A 25,076-nucleotide genomic window follows, 5' to 3' on the forward strand; every position below is an offset into this window, starting at 1 on the left:
CTCTGTTCTCTTTCAGTATTCTTACTCCGTTTGGTGTTCGGCTGAGTTCTTTATCTCTTCATTTGATGTTCTAGGGTTTCAGGATTGTTGATTCTCTGGCTTAGTTTTTCGGATCTTTGTTGTGGAGGGACGGCGTGGTGCTTCTGCCTAGAGCACCATCTTGCCGCTATCCACATTGCAGAATTTGACTCCCTTTTTGAAAGTTTCTGGAGAAACTACACTTTGTTCCCTCTCCCCTTTCTTTTATTCAATGCAAGATGGTTAAAGAATAATGTCCTCTGCACTGGTAGATATCATATTATAATGCTTAATTTGTACAAATCCAAAAGAACTGAGAATATGTCTAACTCAACAAAAATAAAGCAAGATAAGAGAAAATTTGAATTGAGAGAATTACAGAGATAGAAAAAGAAAAGCTAGGTAGACATAGGAGAGGAAAATAGAGAAGAACAATATGGTAAAGAAATAGAAGGAACATCACATATTTGAGAAATAGCAAGGAGCAGTGTGAGTATAGTCCTTCGGGAATGGGGCAAGAAATGGACTCAGAGAGGTGATGAGCAGCCGCACCATGCAGAGACTTGTGAGACATTTTAAAAATCTTTATTTTTAACACCAGAGAAATGGGGTCAAATGGAGATCAACCTGGCTGCTTTGTTGAGAATAGAGTGTAGAGTGATAAAAGAAGAAGTAGTGATCCTAGGTGAGAGATCATCATGACCAGGGTGTTAGAGTGGAGGTGTTGACACATGGTAAGTTTCTGAATATATTTTGATAGTGGAAGCAATAGGATTTCCTGATGGATTTGATATGGGCTTGTCTTAGTTATCTAGTGCTGCTGTAACAGAAATACCACACGTGCATGGCTTTCACAACCAAAAGTTTAGTTTCTCACAGTTTAGGAGGCTAGAAGTCTGAATTCAGCTCTAAGGGAAGGCTTTCTCTTTCTGTCAGCTCTGGTGAAAGGTCCTTGTCATCAATCTTCCCCTAATCTAGGAGCTTCTTAGCACAGGGACCCCAGGTCCAAAGGACAGAATCTGCTCCTGGCGTTTCTTTCTTGGTGGCGTGAGGTCCCCCTCCACTCTGCTTGATTGTCTCTTTTATATCTCAACAGAGATTGGCTCAAAATACAGCCTAATCCTGTAGATTGAGCCTTGCCTCGTTAACATAACTGCCTCTCATCTTGCCTCATTAACATCATAGAGGTTAGGACTTACAACACATAGGAAAATCACATCAGATGGCAAAATGGTGGACAATCACACAATACTGGGAACCATGGCCTAGGCAAGTTGATACACATTTTTGGGGGACACAATTCAGTCCATAACAGGCTGTAAGAGAACTCAAGGAGCAAAAGATGGAAAATCAAGGCAATAAAGAAGAAAGGGGTAGGGAAAGAGAAAAAGAATTGTGTGTGTGTGTGCATGTTTTGGAGTGTGTGAGAAGATGGAGGATGAAAAATAAGGGAAGAAGAGCAAGACTTACTAGGGTAGAGGCTGCTGAAGCTAGTGGAGAATGCCAGGTATAACTGGTGAGAGTAGAACTGCTGGCAATTAGCCTCTTCCACGAATGCGCATGATAGCCTTTCTTGTGTGCTTCTCACAAGGACCCCACTGGGCAAATGGTGAGTGAGGTGCTCCAGAAGGTCCTGAAGCACCAGCAACCACAACAACTGTCTGGAATCTGCTTAGTAGCCACTCTCTGATGTGCTGCCTTCCACACGTGTCCAAGCATGAACTGTCATGAAGAGTTTTCCCTGGGCACATCTTCCCTTGTACTTCATGCGCAAATATATGCAGATGAATGAAAGAATGTGCAGATTGAAATGTGCACTTTTGTTTTTGTAAGAAAAACCTAAAAGAACAGAAGTCCTTGTACCATTTTAAAGTGTATAATTTAATCATCTGGTGCTTTTTAGTGCTGACCTACAATTAAACTATAAAGAAAAATGTAGGCTTGGATTTTCACCTCTAATTCGTATTCGCATAATTATAATATGCCATTATAAATTATACAGGGCATCAGGATCTGCTGTCTCAGAGGTCAAAAAGACCTCATAATTCTAAAGGACACTTAAATACTTACCCCAATTGATAAAGACAGATATGACATAAATCAGATCATATTGCAGCCCTACTCAAAAACTTTTGGTTTCCCTTCTTGTTCTGAATGAAATCCAAAGTTCTTACAATGACCTACAATGGCTTACATAAACTGGCTGTATGCCTCGTTTCTGATCCTATTGCCAGCCACCTTTCCTCTCATTCATTTTGCAGTGGGCATAATGACCTCTTCATGATGTCTTGAATACACCAAAGGCCCTCCCACTTCAGGACTCTTTGCACTTGGTATCCCCTCAGCTGAGTGCTCTTCCTCATAATTCCACTCGATCTACCTCCTCACTGTGGATAATTCTCTGTTCCATTGTCACCACCTCAGAGTGGCCTTCTCTGTCCACCCATATCTATATTTGCACCCCCTATGATTTTCTATTTACTCTGTTTTATCTTTCACCTTAGTCTTTGCTGCATGCTTGCTTGTTTTTTTATATACTGCCTTTGTCTCCTATTAGAATGTAAACTCCATGAAGGCAAGACTTTGCTTCTCATGAAGGACTTTGGTTGCTGCTAACCCCTCACTACACCAGTATTGGGCATATAGCAGGTACTTGGAAAGATTTGTTGAGTGAAAAAATTGAATGAATTTGACTTTGTGATGCATTGACACGATAGTCCACCTTCGAGTTTTTAAAACACTCCACCACCTTGGCTTCTTCAACATTGACACTTTACTGATTCTGTTCTAGACACTTAAGGTTTGGGATTGGCATGCCTTCATAGCCTCTTCTGCAGTTGCTACCTGATATATACCATGTGCTGCAGTCATATGAAACTAATTGCCACAATCCGACATGCCCTTCCAAATTCCTATGCCTTTGCTCTTGTTAATCTACCTGCCTGCAATGTCACCTTTACTTGATCTACTTGGCGGCCTCCTACATTAATGCCCAAACTCAATTTTCAAGTCTCCTACTCTGGTGAATTTTCTTCATACTGCCTTCATCCATGGTGGCTGCTAACTCCTCTCTCCCTCTTGGTAAACCATTTGTACCATGCCATACTATAAAGACATGTTTTCCATCTGCCTTTCTTTGTAATCTATGAACTCCTTGAGGGCAGATCTACAGTTGATTCGCTTTTTTGAATACTAGCACCATCCTATTGCCTCCCATATAGTAGAGGCTCAATAAATGACTGCTGAATGAATAAAAAAATATTGTTGAATAACTCTATGGGTTAATATGCTTTGGACGCTTTAAAACTTGAGTTGAAAGCTGAAGAACCAAGCTTTTTATCTTTCTTAAAGCAGAGCAGTGTTCCTAGGGTGCTCCTTTCCTGCAGCTGAGCATGTCAAATGAGTGGGTAGCATTGTAGACTGTTCACTCAGCAAGCACATGCTGGGGTGAGTCACGGGAAATCACTAGTGCAGTTCAGCTTAAGCACAGCACATAGCTCAATGTCACTGTAACCCAACTGTTGGGCCAGCGATTGGAGATGAATTCGTTCCAGAGGTCTGATTCTAACTGAGGAGGTTCTGAATCAGAATCAGTCACCCCAAGTGTCATGGAAAAAATCCAGAATAGAATTCCTTTGTCCCATACTGTGTAGGGTCACCCTAGTATCTGGTCCCATAATTTGTTGTTGTTGTGTGCCGTTGAGTCGATTCCTACTCATTACAACCCTATATGACAGTGTAGAACTGCCCCATGGGGTTTCCATAGCTGTAACCTTTACAGGAGCAAATCACCAGGTCTTTTCTTCCACAGAGCAACCGGTAAGTTCGAACCCTCGACCTTTTAGTTAGGAACCGAGCCCTTAACTCTTGCACCACCAAGGATCCTTGGTCACATAATACATGCTTCTATTTATTTTTACGGGCTCAATGCACTCTCTCTAGGATAAATTGCATCTGGGGAGAGACCATGCAAGGAAGAAGTTGCTTAAGAAGAGCATAGAAGAACTTCAGTGGTCAAGTGAAGATGAGAAAGCATATATGCCATTATTATTACATCTATTATTTGTTTAAGGAGCTCTGGTGGTTCAACGGTTAAGTGCTTAGCTGCTAACCTGAAGGTGGGCCGTTCAAACTGATCCACCCTCTTCTCAGGAGAAAGACCTGGCGATCTGCTTCTGTAAAGGTCATGGCCAAGAAAACCCTATGGGGCAGTTCTGCTCTGTCACATGGGTTTCTATGAGTCAGAGTAGACTTGACAATACCCAACAACAACAATTATTTGTTTTCTAGCAAAGTAACACATGTAAAAATCATGCATGTTATTGGTGAACTCCAGTCATCTCTCTCCTTATAGCCACTACTTCTTGGTTTTATGCCTTCCAATTCCTTTGGTTTACTCTGTTTTACAGAAGTACATTCTCAAGTAAATTATTCATGAAGTGTTCATTGGCGATAGATTTCTGAGTCCTTTGCATGTCTTAAAATATCTTTATTTTAGTCACATACTTGATTATTAGTTTGGCTGGAAGTAGAATTAAAGGTTAATAATTATTTTCCCTCTAAACTTAAGGACATTCAGTGTTGCTGATTAATGCCAATCTCATTTTCTGTTTCTTTTGAGGATGTCTTTTTTTCCCTCTTTTAAGGATCTCTGGGGATTTGAAGTTTCACGAAATTATGTCTAAGTGCATTTTTTTTTTTATACATTATGCTTTGCACTGGGTTGGACTTGTCACATCTGTAGACTTGAGTCATTCTTCAGTTCCTAAAAATTATCTTCTCTTGTTAGTTAAGAATTTTCTCCCCTCTCTTTCTTAGCTCTTTCTGTGACTCCTGTTATTCAAATATAGGACTTTTGCATTGATCCTTTATGTTTTATATTTCCCGACTTATTTTATCTTTTTATCTAATTGCTCCCGTTTTTGAGAAATTTCTTCTTCAACTGTATTTTTTCAAACCCTGTATTTTTTTAGTTATGCAATCACAGTTTTTATCACTAAGTGTTTTCCTTGTTCATTGATTATTCTTTTTGTTGTAACAACATTTCTTTGTTTTAAAGATAAAATATTTTCTTGAATTTCTTTGAGATTATTATTTCTGTTCCCTGAACTTGTTATTTCATCCAGAGTCATTTATTTTTATGTTTATTTTGATCTTTTATTTTTCACATTTCTTGGTCTCCTCATGTGCTACAAAATCTGTTTTTCTCCTCATATTTAAGAAACTAGCAGCTGTGTGAGTTTTCCCTCAGTAAATAGATCAGTGAGGAGTCCTGGGAGTTGCACAGACACAATTGTAGCATATCTGCTTTAACTGGAAAGAATCTATCAGCTGATGGTTTTTTTTTGTTTCATATTTTTCATTTTTTCTTACTTTTTAAATAAAATAAAATAAATAAAATAAATTCAAATATGTAGGATGAGTCCTGCAAGATGGAACATTTGGAAAATCTGTGAGAAACTGTAAAATCTATATTTGTGAGTTCTAGAATGATCTACATAATAAAGTGCTGTTTGCTTCAGTCAGAAACCAGTAGACAGTGTATATGTTGAGCTATAAGGCATAGAAAGATACATTTCCCCTGCAAGTGGGTAAGATATATTTATTAACAAAATTGTTGTATTGGAATAAAAGTATACGCCATTCCATGCCAATTTTCGAGTGACCAAATTTCTTCTATTTTGTTCTGAAGTTAGATGGAAATTTATAAAAATATTTTGATGGGGGATGGTTTTTGTACCTTTCGCTTTCTTACTTTACTCCCTCATTTGGATGGAGGATAACATCCAATAGCTTCCTTCAAAAATTTAGAGCAGATGCTATTTTTAAAAAGATTTTGAATATCTAAATCTCCATCACTCTACTCTCACATTTGATTGTCAGTTTGGATGGACATGGAGCTCTTAAAAAAAAAAAAAAAGAATCCTTTAGAATTTTCCTCAGATGTTGGATTTCCTAAATGTATCCTCTAAATTTCTGATCCGTTCTTGCCAATTTTCCATGTCTGTTGTTTGTTCTACTTTCTGAGAGGTTATCAACTTTGTCTTCAGAAGTGCTCATAAAATGTTTTATTTAGTATTTTTTGTTTCTTTTGATTGCAACTTCTTATTTTATAGATGTGCTATCTTACATCTTTAACGATAATTCAAAATTTTGAAATTCTGGTCTCTTTTCTGTATTTTATCTGTGTTTTTTAGCTCACTTTCTTTTATTTGCATGGTAATTTTGTTCTGTCTTTCATGCTAGAGCCTTTCTTCAAATAGGGGTTGTCCACTCGTGTTTCAATGAGGGACACAGGAAAGATAAGTGGGAGCTGTGTATGCCTCAGCTGAGCTTTTGAACTGGAGAATTCACCAGTCAAAAGGAAGACTGGAAGAAAACCTGCCAGTTTTTTCTATTTTCTCATTGCCCAGTTAGTTTCTTCAGGAAGGCGTCTTCTCTGTAGACATTAATGTTTCAGCTTTCTGCTCTGTGGATCATCTATATGCTTCCATATTCTAAAATTATGTTGACAGCTTTTGTCTCCTATTTCTCCTCTCCAATCTCTTTGTTCTTCAGAAAAATACATATATATATATATATATATATATATATATATATATATATATATATGCATTTAGTATCCATGTATAGAGAGAAGCCTTTATGGAAAAGGTAATAATCAATCTGTACCTTGAAGGATTAAAGATTAACCAGAAACCAAACCCATTGCTGTTGAGTGTATTCCAACTCATAGTGACCCTAGAGGGCAGAGTAGGACTGCCCCATAAGGTTTACAAGGGGCAACTGGTGGATTCGAACTGCTGACCTTTTGATTAGCAGTCAAACACTTTAACCACTGTGCCACCAGAGCTCAAGGTAAAGACTGGACAAGTGTAATTGATTGCGGAGAAGAGGTGTGGAGGGGAGAAGACCTTCCAGATAGAGGGGAAAAGAAAAACAAAAAACCAAAATAAACCCGTTGCCATCGAGAAAATTCCGACTCATAGCGACCCTGTAGGACAGAATAGAACTGTCCTGTAGGGTTCCCAAGGAGCGGCTGGTGGATTCAAACTGCCGACCTTTTGGTTAGCAGCTGAGGTCTTAACCACTGTGCCACCTGGGCTCCGAAAGAGGGAAAGGAGATGGAAAATTGATTATTATAATACATATGTTAGGATGGGGAACCTTGTGTAATTGTCTACCTACCCATTTTCATAACAGTATTGTTTGTCCTCTAAGGTGTTCATAGGATTAAGGAAATTAAATAGGTAAGATAAAACAGACTTATTTGTTTGAGGGAACTTACTTCAATACATTATATTCCAGCAACATACATCACATGGTTATTTCATTCAGAAGAAAAATAGTGAATTGATTATATGTGACACTTTTATGAAACTAAAAACATAAGAATTGGTAATATTGGGAAAGGAAAGCATTTGAAGATATTTCTCCTGATAATGCAGCCTTATTAGCAATCCTTAGATGTATTGAAAAAAAAAGATTAAATTGTACATGTTGTCGTTGTTATGTGCTGTTGAGTTGATTCCAACTCTTCGTGACACTATAAGATAGAGTAGAACTGCCCCATAGGGTTTCCAAGGCTGTAATCTTTGTGGAAGCAGACTAACACATCTTTCGTCCATGGAGCGGCTGATGGGTTTAAATCGCTGGCCCTTCGGTTAGCAGCCCAGTGCTTAACTACCGCTCCACCAGGGCTTCTTAGTAAACAAAATTAAGTTATTTAGTTTCACTGATGGTGACATTTCAGATTTGTCTTTCCAATTATTGAAAGGACTAATGTGGAAGTCGTTTACATGTGCATTTATGAGCTTGAAGGATTGAATTTTGATGACAGTAGTAGAGTTATTAGAAGTAATGGTTCATATAGTCTTACTAATATCTAGGTAGGTTTCAAATAAATATTGAAGTATTATGGTACTTACTTTATTTAATATCTGATATTTCATGATCACCACCAAATACTAAAACTACAACAAAATAACAGCAAAAACAACTTTCTTAAACCTCTTATCTCGGTCTGTACATGTAAACAATGACGAGAAATAACTGTGAGATCATTTTCTTCTTTGGTTTCAGTTTATAACTTTGACAACTTCTCGTTTAGGAAGTGCAGCTACGAATTTTATCATAAAATTGATAGACAATCATTGTAGAAAATCTGGGAAATACAAAAAAAAAATTTCAAATTAAGAGAACTCAATTATCTCACTAGGAAGCACTGAATTTCCATTTGTGGTGATGGAAAATTTGGCAGTGGATATTTAGTGATGGTTGCACAACATGATTGATGTAACTGGTGACACTGAATTGTACATGTGAAAAATGTTGACCTGGCAAATTTGCGTTATCTATATTTCTAAACCAAGACAAAACAAAACCAATTGCCGACTGATAGTGACCCTACAGGACAGAGTAGAACTGCTCCATAGGGTTTCCAAGGAGTGGCTGGTGGATTCAAACTGCTGACCTTGTGGTTAGCAGCTGAACACTTCACCACTTCACCTCCAGGGCTCCTCTTTATATTTCTACGACAATGAAAAAAGAATGAAATAAATACATATTACAAAAGGTAACGATTTTAACATTTGGTTTAGTTATTTCTCACAGAAGCACAGACACAATGCAGATCATATTACTTTCTAATTTCACTATAGCGTGAGATTTCCTCATTTCATTAAATAGTCTTTAACATTTTGAATCTTAATGATGGCATACTGGTCTTAAAGCGTACATTTAAAAAAAATCATTTTATAAGGCTGAGTACCATCCGTTAGTTATTTTGTTTTTAAACCAAAAACAAAAGAAAAAAGTTAAGGAGAAAGAAGTTAAAGAGCGCTGAGACAGATAGAGGTAAGTGCTGAAGTGTCTGAGTGGGCCAGCAGGGGTTGCTGTCAAGAGATGAGGCTGCCACATTCCTAGTGTGTCTGACCTTGGACTCACTTAACATTATAGTCTGGATTCTATTAAGGGAATTTTGTGTTTTTCCTTTGCAAGACTCACCCCCTACCATGACAAATATTTAAAAATGTTTTTTAAAAAAAGTTGGGAAAGCAAACTTTTTCCCCAAAGAAATTTATAGTTCAAATTTACACCAAGTTCTCACTAACTGGAGCAAGCCAGGTTTTCACTAAAGCTTCGGCTTTTCCTCTGTAAAACATTAGTCACTCCCTTGGAAGAAGCAGTTTTTTATAGACCATGGGATAAAATAACCACAGATGTGTGGGTAATAGGATGGGCTTTAGAATGTACCTGCAAAGCATTTTTTTTTTCTTCGTTTAGAGAAAAAAGGATGAAGGAAAAAAAAAAAAGACTGAATTGGAATGCTAAAAAAACAAAACAAAACAAAAAAATAATGATTTAGTATTAAGGAAATGATAAGTTTTTGATCCATTCAAATAGTGTTTTCTTTTCCCCTTTGCTTTATTCTTGGAAGTTCCTGAGGGTGTGCCAAGTCGTTTGCACTGAACAATTTTGAAAAGTATTCGCCATTCCCATGTGTAACTGGTTGCCTTCTTACTGTGCAGAACTGTAGTGATGCCTGTGGCCAAAGAGTTTGATCCAGACGTGGTCCTAGTTTCCGCGGGATTTGATGCATTAGAAGGCCACGCCCCTCCTCTAGGGGGTTACAAAGTGACAGCAAAATGTAAGTATATCATTTTGGACTTTATAAAATGCTATGACACCATAACATCTTTTAGGTCTTTAAGATAGAAGACATTTTTTACGTGCGTCTAGTACACTTCAGTGAGACAATTGAAAATGTTTCAGATGGTGTTTATTGCTAAGTCAGATTCATCTCTCTGTAGCAAATGGCCTTTAAAAAAATGAAGTTAAATTTTTTCTTTTGGTGGACTTGACATGACATTACAGAACCTTAGTGCTTTTCAGAAGTCCCATTTTGCCATTTAAAGGCAGAAATGATAGGGCTTCTGTTTAATATATGCTGAATGACTTGAGAGGTAATAATCTAGAAAAGCTACTGGACTTTTTGCAAAGAGAATGGAAGTCCCTGTTTCGTTTCATTGTGCATGGTTATATACCCAGTTGCATCATGTCAATTCCAACTCATGGCAACCCCATGTGTGTCATAGTAGAACTATGCTTCGTAGGGTTTTCAATGAGTTTTTGGAAATAGATTGCCAGGCCTTTCTTCTGAGGCGCCTGTGGATGGACTTGAACCTCACACCTTTCAGTTAGCATCCGAGCATGTTAACTGTTCTTTCCACCCAGGGACATTTTCCAATAATGTTTCTCCAGGTTTGAATACAAGAATGTACTTCCTCCTTGCTCAGAGGCTCTGTGTATGCCTACAAGCAACCCTCAGGATCTGCACTGGTCTTCTGTTGTGTTGCAAGGATTAACTTTTTGGCTGTGTTCTTTAGCAACTAGACACCAACTGAAGAAATGAATTTTGTGTAATACTGCATCTGAATAACGTGACCTAATGGAATCTGACTAGAAAGAGGATTTCTTTAAGAATAATTTCCTTGCTCTGGGAGTGTGAAAATGAGGCATATGTGTAGTCTGCACATACACTGCAACTCTGGATATCCATAAAAAGTGAAAAGAAAAAAAAGATCCACTGTTGCATATTTTAGGAAGAGTTGAAAAAACAAACAAAACAAAAACAACCAAATAGTTTTAACTGGGAGAGATGAGTTTGGAGCACGTGTGTTTTATTAATTTGAAAAGAACCAAAGAAACAGCATCATGCCAACCTTTGTTTTTAGTCGGATTCTCGTGTAAGAGAGTTTTCTGCACTCTAATTGTTCCAGCAACATTGTTAGGTAGTAGCTATTTTTAACATCTATTATTTACACAGTGTTCTTGGTGCCTGGTTGTCTATTGAAAACATCAAAAGAGGCAACTCCACAGAGACAAAGCATAATTGTTCACAATTTGGGTCAAACTGAATGTCTTTATGATCCTCATTGCCCCCCCTCTGCCCCCACCCCATGGAAGTCTGCTCAAATGGAAGGCAGCCTTTTCATTGAAGATAACCTCATTTGGGTCAAGACAGGTGAATAGTTTAAATAAAGAAAAAAAACTGTACCTCAAATAAAAGATAAACCCAAACAGTATAAAACATATGGAGAGCAAAGATGGAAATCTAGAAAAGGTGCTCTTTGCCATTGAATCCAGGAACCTCCCTCAAAAGGGAGGAATATCTATCTTTGAGTCTTTCTCCTTGCCAAGTGGGCAGGTTGTAACCAGTCCATTTCTTAGAACTAGCTGGAAGGGACTGATGCTTTTGTTTGCTGGTTTGTTTATTTCTTGCCAAGTCAAATTCAAATCTCAAATGCCACCTTGGAAGGTAGAATAGAAAGTTGGAGTTGTATGGTTTGTTTTGGTCATTGACGTAAGAAACATGGTTTCTATGTCTTGTTAGCTTTAGTACAATGCATTGAGACTTTCAGCTTGTGTTTTTGTAACCATTTGGGGAAAGCTGTTCATTGCTGTCTATCCCAGGGTAAGTTTGTCTATAATTTCTCCAAACCCTTCTTGATCTGTTTCCCTCTTTGGATGGTCTTTCCCTCTCGAGAAACCATAGGCTTTCTCAATAGATGCTTTGTTTCCTAAAAAACGAGCAGGCATAAGTTATAAGTGATTTAATAATTGATTCTTTGTTGAATATTTGCGATTTAATAAAGGAAAAATATACAATAAGGAGACAGGATCTTAGTGCCTGAAGAGATCATGGTAAAAATTACCTAAAACCGTTCACCTATCTTATAGATAAATAAATTCTTATTTTATTTTACTATCTGAAATAACTGAATTAAAACTTGAGTGTTATCCTTAATTTGCAATTAGATGAAATTACATGAGGCTTTTACTGGATTTTGTCCACTAAAGAGAAAACATTTTTTATAAAAGCATGGAAATAGAGAACTCAAATGCACATTAGGGAAGCCACATGGGTGCCCAAGACCTTTATTTCCACAAACACAGTCTATGATAGACATTGACCAGTCCCATGATCACTAAATGTAAAACAACAGAGCATCACAGCAGTCAGCTGTCTGTATATATCATCTCATGTAAGTATATGTTTGCCAGCTATATTTTCTAGAGATACTGCTAGAATTAGATAGAAGTTAGGATTTCTGGACCACTCTACAGTTATTCCCCCAAATGTCTCACTATTGGGTCTCTGTTTACTTTCTAACCACCTGGCAGATGCATTTACATTACTTTTGTTTGAAAGTTCTAGTTAGACAATTAAAATTGGGCTCTCACTGTCCTATGCCAGAATTTATCCTCCATCTGAAGGAAGAGAGTCCCAGGATGAGGCTAGAAATGAGCTAAAACCTAAAGTTAAAAGTTGGGAGAAAATACAGAAATAAATATCTCTCCTAATGTTTCTTAATTCTGGTAAAGCCCATCTCTGCCCCTAGTAGAATCTTTGAGGATTTTTGAGAGGCCCTGAGGCCCTATTAGAGATGCTAAAGTTTTCTTTTCTAAGCACATTGAATTAAGCAATAATTTTTAATAATTTTGTTTGAGATCTCTAAAGGGAAAAGAGAAATGAAGGCAAAACAACTAGTGTTTTTGTTTGTTTTTAAACATTTAATTATCTGATTTCTTGAAAATTGAATTGGTGCTTTAAACAAAAGTCAGCTGAAATATAAAGTTGATTTAAAATTAAAGGTTAATTCTTGGTTAGTGTTATTTTTCTTCTTGGTCTCCTCTCTTCTCTCCTCCTTTCTTTACAGATGAAGCTTTCTCTGCTATGAAACTACAGCAGTCATATTCAGATTGGTTTCTGTGAAATTAAAAAAAAATTATCTGAATTGGTTATTTAAAATCCTATGCCGTTCTTTCGATTAAACACTAGGTGTAAGGCCCAAACTGAAGGGAATGTCTGGCTTGTGTCCTGCCCTAAAACCTAACCTACATCAAACTTTACCTTGAAGTTATCAGTTTCTCTCTCTTAAGGTCCAGATTCAGATCTAATTGTCTTCTGGTCACAGTTTAAGAAGGTTGTCATGGCAACTGAGTGGCATGTTCAACTGATAAAATTGGTTCACCATAACACCATGCAGCTCGATATGTCCTCTGCCTACACATTTTATTTGTGCACACAGAGTTGAAGACACACTGTGCCAGAACTAAGTACATTTCGGTAAAGTTGACTTCCTTTCTTCTTGCTGATACTACACCTATCTTAAAACATCCCTGACTTTCTAAGTCTCTAATTTTGTCTCCATTGTCAAATACTATAAAGAACCTGATCACATTTACTTTTGTATTTTATTTGTTATCTGATTTGTACCTTTTAGAGTGTGTGAATTTCAGCAAATGTAATAGTTCCACTTGATTGTTGCATCTTTGATTATTTATCGGTAATTGCCGAATCAATGATTTGTCTCATAATAGGAGTTCAGGCCACAGAAAATGGCTATGGATAAAAGGAGGATATCAAAAAAACAATATTTCTTGAAGGGTCAATGTTAAAGTGCCACAGTTATTTTATATTAGCATGGAAGATGAGGGAATATCATGAAGAATTATTCTGGTATCTCCTCATCCAGCTACCCCAGATTAACCTCTCTTATGTATCTCTGGGCTGTGTCCTCAGAAGCTGGCCCAGTCCCTGCCACGCAGTCTAAATAACTTCTTCTTGTTATTTTTTTTTTGAATTAGTGGAGCTGAAATTAACTCATAATCTTTTAAGCAAATCAGATGTTTTCTTCCAAGATATTTGATGTTGCTTGAATTAGGATTTCACTTTTCTGTTTTTTTGTCATTGCTGTCCCCATCACTGCCACTACTTTCTAGGTCTGGGACCGCATATTTATACCTCCTATAATATTTTAATTGATACAAACTTGTGTTTCTGACACTTATCACTTGTTTAAATGTCCTTTCAATAGAAGTATTATTGAAAAGAATGTAGGTATTAAATGGGAAAGTCATGGTTTGCTTGTAACAGTGGGCCTTGGGCAAAAGAGCTGATTCCCAGCTGTTAAAGCCTTCCAGACCTAGATGGTCAGATAAACTCAGTTTGTCCCTGCTTAGGAAAGCAGGACAATGGGAAATGATTGAATCCTTTGTATAACATACTTGACATAACCATGAAAAGTTAAAGAGGGTACCGATGAGCTCATCTTGGTATCAGAAGATCTATGTTCAAATCACAACTTTGTCCCTCACTAATTTCATGATCACGTTAGATTCTTTATTGTCCAATAAATAATTGGGTGGGTGGAAGGGAGATGATAATTATATCTAAACCACAAGAAGTAAATAAGATAAGGGATGATTAATGTATTTCTAAATGATTAAGCATTGTGAGTTAGTAGTTTTGAATTTTATTGTTGATATTATTCCAACAATTCTAAAAGTACAAAAAAACTGGGCATTTAGATGGCGTATGTGAACAAAGATATACAACACAAGTGTAAGAACTTGTTTGAAGATATTTTAGACTCTTCTTTGGACAAAAATGAAAGAGGATGGCCAAAAATCCTAGAAAGGTATATGGGATTCTAGGTAAATGCTAAGTGTATGTCCATTCAATTGTAAGTCAGTTTAGTAGGAGAAATGCCAACATCTCACATTTTCATGTCTGTGTGTATCCTTACTTTGTAACATAATGTGGGAGCAGATGGAGTAACTGACGATACTTTTACAGGGAAGTACAGCATTATTATTATTTGACTGTATCTCTCGGTCCTTGCCTGTCTAATGGCTGTGCACTTCGTCTTGTTATATTGAGGTGTGCTTGGCTCTTGTCATTATTAACATACTGATGCAGAATAGATTTTTCAGTGATCCCTTTTTAGCCATTGAGCTATGTGAAACACAGTAAGGAATTAGAAAATAAGCAGAAGAAGTTTTGAATGAAAAATAGATACAGAAAGCTCATTTAAAAATGTAGACATCAGCCTTCTTGCTCTCACTGAGACTGTTTAATTCTTCAAACATATAACTATCCTATTTTATAAGATCCTGCTTTGAGGACTAAGGTGCACTTGACCCAAGCCATGGCATTTTCAATCACCTCATATGCATGTGAAAGCTGGGCAGTGAATAAGGAAGAAGAATTGATGCATTTGAATTAGGGTATTGGCAAAGAATATTGAATATACCACGGACTGCTAGAAGAACCAACATATCTGTCTTGGGGAAAGTACAGCCAGAATGTTCCTTAGAAGCAAGGATGGCAAGACTTCATCTCACATACTTTGGACATGTTATCAGGAGGGACCAGTCCCTGGAGAAGGACATCATGCTTGGTCAAGTAGGGGGTCAGTGAAAAAGAGGAAGACCCCCCAAGGAGATGGATTGACATGGTGGCTTCAACAGTGAAGTCAAACATAGCAATGATTGTGAGGATGGCCCAGGACCAGGCAGTTTTGTTCTGTTGTACATAGTGTCCCTATGAGTTGGAACCTACTCAATGGCACTGAACAACAACAATAATTTTAATATCTTTAATATTCCAAACTGCAGCAGATTAAGCAGCAGTTTGAGAGTAGAGATAAATGAGTGGATGTTGGGTGTATTTCTAATTTAGGAGTTTTTAAACTCAGGTACACAGACCTCCCAGAGGTACACAGATAGAATTCATGGGGCATGTGAACTTGGGTGATAAAAAATTACTTCATTATTTTTACTAACCTCACCCCTTACGATGGATAGACAGATTAAAAAAAAAATCCCAAACCCACTTCCATCAAGTCAATTCTGACTCATAGCGACCCAATAGGATAGGGAAGAACTGACCCATAAGGTTTCCAAGACTGTAAATCCTTACGGAAGCAAACTGCCACATCTTTCTCCTGCAAAGCAGCTGGTGGGTTTGAACTGCCAGCCCTTTGGTTAGTAGCCGAGCACTTAACCACTGGCCCGCCAGGGCAGTGGTTAGATAGATATAATTCAAATTTCCAATTTTAGAGAAAGTTATGGAAAAATTAAGTGACTTGCCTAAAGTCTTAGCGCTGAATAGTTCCAGCTCAGTATTCTTTCTACCATGTTCAGAAGTTTATTAAAAATACCCCAAATAATGAGTAGAGTTTTTATTAATCTAAAATCTTCTTCAGAATTCTGAAAATATATAAAATAAGACAGAATTTTCCCCCAATGTATTTATTGTTTAAACAAAATTCTTCAAGTCAAAAAGTAATCAGAGCTTTTCCGACATATGGGAGCTTACCAGTTCACAGCCCATGTGCCCTGTTTTTCCTGGAGCATTCTGCACAAGAACCAGTCAGAAAGTTACTCTTGGTCTCACAATTACAGCATACTAATATGTCTCTTTGTTGTAACTGTAAGCAAGTACAGGTCCCCCTGCAAAGACAGAGGAAAGGGGGTTTGCGGGATATTTATGAATTTATGCAACATATTTTAATTGTACATATCTGAATAACTAACATAAGGAAGCAACATCACTAAAAAAGACAAATATCAGCATATGAAAAAATAACAAATCTTAGGTTTAGGAATGATCTCTTTTTTTTAATGACAGCCAAAAGATTTATTCAAGTGAATGAGTGTTCCATGTTTTACTATTACCCTGCCTTCATTTTCTCTCAATTGCCCATTTCCTTACATCACATGACAACTCAGATACCAAATAGTAGAAGAATATTTTCCATCTGCAGTTACTGGTGTCATGAAGCAATCCTTAGGCTAGGATGACTATTGCTTAACTTTGAAGACCAAAATTGCTGTAACTGTACCATAACTATGGCCAGATTAACACTGCCTATGGAAAGAAAATACATAAGCAGAGTTTGCCCTTAAGAAGGATTCCAACTGTAACTGTATGGTAAAACTGGTACTGTATCTCATTGATGCTAAGAGGCACTTTTCATAGTTTGACATGCCTGAAATTGAGGTGCTTCTGACAGTTGACAGAGCCCTGGTGGCACAGTGGTTAAGAATTATGGCTGCTAACCAAAAAGTCCACAGTTCGAATCCACCAGCTGCTCCTTGGAAACCCTATGGGGCAGCTCTACTCTGTCCAATAGGATCACTGTGAGTCAGGATCGACTCGATGGCAACGGGCTTGGTTTTTTTGTTCTTACAGTTGATGGAATTTCATTGTTGACTTTATACTTTGGGGGATTTTTGGGGGGAGTGGAACACAATATAGTGGCATAATCTCACAATTTACAGCATCTTACATTCAGTGGACTATAGTAGTTTACTCTTTGAGATGTTGTTTTAAAAATCCCAGCCAAAGCCCATACTAAAATTATAGCTTAGATGTCCATTTTATATTTATTCTACAGGGTTCCAATAACTGAATAGAATACTAAGGTTTTAAAAAAAGACAATAAAAACAAAAAAATCTCATAATCAGGGAGAAATTTTAAATAGTGGATTCTCATAATGTAAATTTGCTCTTAGCTTCAGACAAAAATTGTTTTTCTTTGGCCAAAATCTCTATGGCCATAGGCTCTTACATTTTAAAATTATGATCTATGTCAGTAAAATAATTGGTTTTCAATTCATTTTTAAAATCAAATCTATAAAAAAAAAATCAGTCGAACAACTTGTAAGTTGATGTCACAGGACAGTGCTAGTAGATGAAGCTTTGAAAATGTTAGCACGTAAGCATATGGGGCACAGTTGTGTGACTGTAAATTAATGGGCTACTAGTATATAATATTCGATTAAATAATCAAGGAAATTTTGGGTAAATGACTGCGTATTTTCCACCTTCAGGAAGTTCTTCTCACATTACTCTCATGGGATACAAAATCATTATGGTCTAGTACAATGATTTCCAAATTAGTAGGCATCAGAATCACTTAGAGGGCTTAAGACTGCTGGGCACACTTGCAGAGTCCCTGATTCAGTAAGTCTGGGGTAGGGTCTGCAATTTACATTTCCAACAACTTTGCAGGTGATGCTGATACTCTGGTCCAGGGACAACACTTTGAGAATCACTGGTCTAGTTATGGAAAGAAAAAACATGGTGTTTGCAGTTGGTAGATCTGGAGTTTGGGTCTAGCTGGCTATCAGCTGACTTTTCGGTGTCTTAACATTTTTATCTCTCAAACAAACAGAAAAATAAATAAATAAGAAATACATTGAATGATTATTGTCTTAAAGAAAAAAAATCAAATGACCTAATAAGTTCCATAAAGTCAATCTGTTGTTTTCTTTAGCATGAAAAATTTGGTGCATGGTTGTATATTCAAGATATTTTTATAATAAGCATACATGTTGTTCTGTGTGTGTTGCTATGAAAAGAAAAGAAACAATTAACCAGCCTGCCAGGCAGTATTAAGTCCTGGATTAAAAAGGCTGGCTCTGGAGTGTGACTTTCCAGGACCAACACTTGGCTCTGTCACTTTTTTAACATGTGACCTTCAGCAGCTTACTTTTCCTTAGTGTGCCTCGGTTTCCCCATCTGTGTAAGTGGGACTGCCTATTCCATAGGCAGTGAGGGTTAAATAAGATAGTCCATTTAACTGAACCAAAAGACTGACACTTACTAAGCGCTCAACAAATGTTAGCCAGTATTAGTCTTAAAAATTTCATGTGCCCCAAGGGCGCTCTTCATTCCAACAGGTCTAATGAATGCAGAGTATATTATTCTTATACATTGGAGCTGTGTCTTCAGAACAGCATAAAGTTATCTGGCTTTTAAATACTTCAAACTCACAGATGAAAACTGTAATTATGAGTGGTGTTAAAAGTCTGCAATGCATGATGTCAGTAGAGTTTGGAACATCACATTTGTTGTTAGAATGAATCTTCCAGATTTCTACATAACGAGCAGTCTGTCTAGCTAGCCAAGCTCATATTGGTAGTACAGGCTAGTGGTATTTGGTATATATAGCAAATGTCTTCAATCAATTAATAATCATTTCCATACAGATCTCAATGATTTTTCATATACAGAAAAAAAGATTCTCCAACTTGCTGAAGAAAAAGGGAGGAATAAAACTGAGGAAGCGTTTCCATTGATGATTGGGACTATACCACATACCATACTCATTGTGATGATTACCTTTTCAAAAGTAGATTTTTTTTCTTAAATTATTAAGTAAGAAAATATAGTATAGCATAAGAAGCATTTATTTTTGAACACTAATATAAAAATGTATCTTTAGTAGTAGCCCATGATATATTTTTTTTAATAATATTTGATTGTGTTTTTAGTGAAGGTTTGCACAGCAGTTTAGGTTCCCATTCAACAATTTCTACACAGACTGTTCAGTGATATTGGTTGCATTCTTCACAATGTGTGAACATTCTCATTATATCCATTCTAGTTGTTCTATTTCTATTAATCTAGTTTCTCTGCCCCCTTACATTCGCATCTTTGTTTTAAAGTAATTGTTGACCATTTGGTCTCATATAGGTGATTTTTTAAAGAAGCATAGTCTTCTTTTAAAGAAGCATATTTATTATTTTGTGAGCTAATCTATTATTTAGGTACAAGGTGACCTCAGGATTACTTTTGGTTCAAAGTTTGAAGAGTGTCTCAGGGCAGTAGTCTCGGGGAGTCCTCCAATCTCAGCCAGTCCAGTAAGTCTGGTTTTTTGTTTGATTTTAGGAATTTGAGGTTCTGTTCCACATTTCCTTTCATTCTGTCTGGTTCCATCTATTGCGGTCCTGATTAGAATGGTTGGTAATAGTAGCTGGGTACAATCTAGTTTTTCTGGTCTCCGGGTAGATGAGACCATGGTTCATGTAGGCTATTTGTCCTGTAGACTAGCTTCCTCTCTGAGTCTTTGGTTTCCTTCTTTCTCTTTTGCTCTGGACAAGTAGAGACCAATAGTTGTATCTTAGATGGCCATGGTATAAAATTTAAATGAATATATAAAATAAAGATAAAAGAATAGGTGGAGCTGGTGAAGAAAAGCCAAGGTAAGCCCAGTGAGACCAGAAAATTAGGCCAAGGTAGTGTACTCAGGATTTAATTTACTTGGCTGACCTTCACTCAACTCTAACAGTGTAGGATATTTTGGCGAGTATGTCTAATCTGGGTTTTATAGCATACGTTAATGCACTATATAAAAATCCAGTCTTCTCATTTAGAATCACGTATCTTAAATCCAAAATAAACTGCCAACTCTGTTCATTTAATTGAGGTTTTCTGGATCTACTATAAACCTTTTTCTTAGATGTAGTGATTTCTGGTCAAAGATTTCTCCCCACAGCATTGTCTTTATGCACAATATTTTCTTCCTCTTTGGGGGTAATCATCTAAATAAGGCACAAATAAGAGTCCCTAAAATCTCCTTATTGTCCAGATAGCCAGACAGAATCATTTATTAAATGTAGCTAATTTCAGTAACTGATGGGCACATTAAATGCCTAAAGAAAACAGAGGACTATCAGGCTACTTGGGATGGTTCCAGGAAGGTTGTCTACTTTAAGAGCTGCATTTTATTAAGGATTGTGATGGTTATTGGAACTTTTCCTGTTGTTTTACTCAGCAATCTCCAGGGGACCATTTGGCACTAGGGTGCAAAATGAGATCAGCAATTAGGAAAAGACACCACTGCAGGCACTTTAAGAGTAAATCACTGAGTACCAGACTTAATAGCTAGTAAGTGCCAGACCAGAGTGTTATAGCTCAAGGGTGTTCATGAGCCCAGCTTCTTATGCTTTCCAGTGCCTGCTTGTGTATCCATGTGTGACTGCCTCTACAGGTGGCGTTCAGGTATTTGGCAAGTGGAAAACCAATTGTAATTGACTGTTAATCTCAATGGAATAGGTCACTCAAAATGCTTAGAAGTTTTATCATCTGGAAGCTAAAAATCCCTACATTGGTCACATGTATCTATCTTGGGGCAGTCTGAGAACCACCTTCCACATAGGGCAGAGGCACTGGTTTCATAACAGCCTAGGAGGACTTTGTGTAAATGGATCTGTTCCCTTTGGGGGAGAAGTAGAGTGCTTCCAGTTGATCTGTTCCATGACTCCCATATATGTGAAGAAGAGCCTTGGAGAGAAGAATGCTAGGTAACTTCTTACTTGCAACTAAAGTCACAATTTTCCACCTCCCCTTTTGCTAGCTCTGATTACTCCCTTTAAACCTATGTAGCAATTGAGAAAAGAATTTGAAGGAACGAAGGGGAGGAAATGGTGAGCATTAGAGTTTATGGTGTATGGGAAAGAACATTAACTAGGTTTTCAAGGCCATGACCTTCTGGAAACAGATCGCTAGGCGTTTCTTCCAAGGCACCTCTGGGTGGGTTCAAACTGCCAATCTTTTAGTTAGTAGTGGAGAACTTAACCAATTGAGCCACACAGGGACGACTAACTAGGAATTAGGAGATTTGTATTCTAATCATCATTCAGACACTATGTATCTACTTAAAGAACCCATGTCTCCATTCTTCAGCTGTAAAATGAGGTAGTTGAACCAACTAGGAGAATAGTTTACAATTCTTTATCTAGAATAGCAGAAACTGCCTTTACCAAGTGCTTATAAATCTGTAGTAAACACATTGCATGTACTAACTCATTTAATCTTTATAACAACACAATTCAATAGGTAATATTACCAGGATCCCCATTTTACTGATGAGGAAACCAAAACATAAAAAAAAAAAAAAAAAGAAACAGGGCCAAATTTATGAAAGAACTAGAGTTGAGACTGACAGGTGGTTTGGCTTCAGAGCTGGTGGGATTATTATTATTTTTTTGCCTATGTTTATATCAGAAATTATCATGGAAAAAAAGGAGCTGCAGGGATCAGGGCACACTTAGGACTTGCGTCACCACTGGACTCAACCTTATAATTAAGTTCACTTCTTTGGATAAAATAACTTTACCTCTTTCTCTGCTATTCCCACCTTTTTTCCTTCTCTCCTGGATTAGGAATTTTGTATACTGAGAGTTTAAAGCACTCTGTCACAAAAGACTTGGGCCCTGCTCAGTGTACAGGAACTGGGGAAAGGTGACTACACTGAAATAAAGAGGACTCAGGAATGTGTATTTGATTTGGTCCCAGACATATCATGCTGTTTAAATCTTCCCCATCTCAAACTGATGGGATATCTTTCTTGGTAGAGAGATGAAATTTCTATTCTGAAGATCATTTTTTATTGAATTTAAGGAGTCCCTGGGTCACTATGAGTCGGAATTGACTTGAAGGCGACGGGGTTTGGTTTTGGGTGGCACAAACAATTAAGCACTCAACTACTAGCTGAAAGTTTGGCAATTCAAACCCACCTAGAGGTACCTCCAAAGACGGGCCTGGTGATCTGCTTCCAAAATATCACAGCCTTAAAAACTCTATGAAGCAGTTCTACTCTGCATGCCTGGTGTTACCATGAGTCGGAATTGACTCTACAGGAACCAACAGCAACAACACCACAAGTTTATGTCAGATCTTTTTTTTTTCTCTCGCAGGCTGAACCTGTGCCACATTCTGCTAAATTATCTCGTTACTTGCTGCTTCTCATGTTTGCTCTTACATTTGAAGCTGAGTCTTGATAGTGGCGTCAGAAAAAGAGAAGAGAAAGCTGCAGATTCTAAACAATTGAGTATTTATCTGCAAAACCAAGTCACCTACTCAGGGTCACCACTTGTGGTTGTGCAGTTTGTTCTCTGCACAAAGGGCTACAAGGAGAATGGAGTGGAAATCTAGCCTGCACTCCATTAACCACATACCTCGGTGAAGGTCAACCAGGGAAATGAAACCAAACAGAAAAAAAAAAAAGTGATTAATTTATTCAGCACATATACACTGGGCACCTACTATATGTCTGACGATGTTGTAGGTGCTAGGGTTATGTCAGTCTTAAAAAATCAAAACTTCCTTTTCTCATGCAGCTTATTTTCTAGCTGTGCTGACTGAAAGGGTACTCACTGGCCACATGTGGCTATTTAAATATAAATTAATTAAGACTAACTAAACATTTTACATTTACTTCCTCAGTCACACTAGTCACCTTTCAAGTGCTCAGTAGTTACACATGGCTAGTGGCTACTGCATTGGAGAGTGCAGATACACAACATTTCCATCATCGCAGACAATTATTTTGGATAGTGCTATCTAGTGGTTAAGGGTGAAACAAATAAATAAGTACACTGTGTAGAACATTTGGAGTTGATATACTATGAAGAAAATTAAAGCAGGGAAATGGTTAGGTTATAATGGGAAAAATGAGATTTGCAGTTTTTAAAAGGGTGATCAGAGATGACCTCACTCATAAAGCAAAATTTGAGTAAAAACCTGAAGATGATGAAGGAGCAAGCCGTGAAATCATTAAAGGGAAGAACATTCTAGGTGTAGGGAACAGCAAAAGTAAAGGCCCTGAGGCAGGACCGTGCCTAGTGTGCTCAAGGACAACAAGGAGGTGAGTATAGCTAAGGTGGAGTCATCAAGGGGAAGGGAGGTGGAGGAGTGAGAAGTGGTTATATTCTACATTTATTTTAAAGGTCAGTGAACTGGATTTGCTGACAAATTGGTCTAGAGTGAGAGAAGTGGGAGGTAAAAGATGACACCAACATTTTGAGTCTGAGCACCAGATAGGAATGAGTTGCTGCTAACTGAAGTGGGGAAACTTATGGAAGAAGTTTGAGCTGATGATCTAGTGTTGGTTTTGTATTTGTTAGGTTTGGAATTGTTGAGAAGACAATTGTTGAATTGTCTATGTGAACTTTGAGTTCTGACCGGAAGTCAGAGCTAAAGATATATATGTGGTTATTATCAGGATTTGTTTATTTTTTTTCCTTAAGTATTTTTTTTCAATTGTGCTTTAGATGAAGGTTTACAGAGCAAATTAGTTTCTCATTAAGCAATTAATACACATATTGTTTTGTGACATTGGTAGCCAACCCTGCAACATGACAACACTTTCCCCTTCTCGACCTTGGGTTCCCCATTACCAGCTTTTCTGTCCCCTCCTGCCTTCTCGTCCTTGCCCATTTAGTCTCGTTTTGTTTTATGGGTCTGTCTAATCTTTGGCTGAAGGGTGAACCTCAGGAGTGCCTTCAATACTGAATGAAAATGGTGTCCAGGGGCCATACTCTTGGAGTTTCTTCAATCTCTGTCACACCAGTAAGTCTGGTCTTTTTTTTTTTTTTTATTTGTTAGAATTTTGTTCTACACATTTCTCCAGCTCTGTCCAGGACCCTCTATTGGGATCCCTGTCAGAGCAGTCGGTGGTGGTAGCCGGGCACCATCTAGTTGTGCTAGACTTAGTCTCGTGGATCCTGTGGTAGTTGTGGTCCATTAGTCCTTTGGACTAATTTTTCCCTTGTGTCTTTGATTTTCTTCATTCTCCCTTGCTCCAGACAGGGTAAGACCAGTGGAATATCTTAGATGGCTGCTCGCAAGCTTTTAAGATCCCAGATGCTACTCACCAAAGTAGTATATAGAAAATTTTCTTTATAAACTATGTTATGCCAATTGACCTAAATGTTCCCTGAGACCATGGTCCCCAGCCCTCAGCCCAGTAATTCGGTCCCTCAGGAAGTTTGGATGTGTCTATGGAGTTTCTGTGACCTTGCCTTGGTTGTTATCAGCACTTAGGTGGTATTAAAGCCATCAGCCTAGATGAGAGCACCTAGGGGCAAGTGTAGGTAAAGAAGAGATCTAAAGACTGAGACTTGGGACACTGCAACATTAAGACATCGTTTGTAAGGGAGAAGAGATGAGGAGTGGCTGATTTACTATCAAAGTATGGTTACCTGGAACCCAATTGAAGTAAGTGATTCAAAGTGGAAAGCATGGTTAGTCATATCAAATATTGATGGTGGATCAAGTAAGGAAACTGAGAACTGACTATTTAGTAATACATAGGTGGCCTTGGGAAAAAAGGGTTTGGTGAGTTAAGAGCCCAATTGTAAGAGAAAATTGGAGGACAGAAATTGAAGACTGTATATATAGAGTGGAGCCCTGGTGGTGCAGTAGTTATGAGCTTGGCTGCTGACCAAAAGGTTGGCGGCTCAAATTCACCAGCCACTCCTTGGAAACCCTATGGGGCAGTTCAACTCTGTCCTATAGGGTCGCTACAAGTCAGAATCGACTTGACGACAATGGGTTTGTTTTTTTGTTTTTATATGTAGACTACTCCCATTTTGAGAAATTCTTCTCTAAAGGGGAACAGATAAGTGGAACAGTA

The 25,076-nt window shown here is 37.7% G+C and overlaps 1 protein-coding gene across 1 annotated transcript in view; it reads left to right on the forward strand.

Annotated features, from left to right (window-relative positions):
• HDAC9 (histone deacetylase 9) overlaps window positions 1-25,076 on the forward strand; it is a 700,487-nt gene that overhangs the window by 539,285 nt on the left and 136,126 nt on the right. The window contains exon 22 of the mRNA XM_004377428.2: window positions 9,549-9,667. Coding sequence (XP_004377485.1) covers window positions 9,549-9,667 — 119 coding nt within the window. The remainder of the gene's footprint in view (window positions 1-9,548; window positions 9,668-25,076) is intronic.

This window comes from Trichechus manatus, unplaced genomic scaffold (genome assembly GCF_000243295.1).
Source record: "Trichechus manatus latirostris isolate Lorelei unplaced genomic scaffold, TriManLat1.0 scaffold00050, whole genome shotgun sequence".
Lineage (NCBI taxonomy): Eukaryota > Metazoa > Chordata > Mammalia > Sirenia > Trichechidae > Trichechus > Trichechus manatus.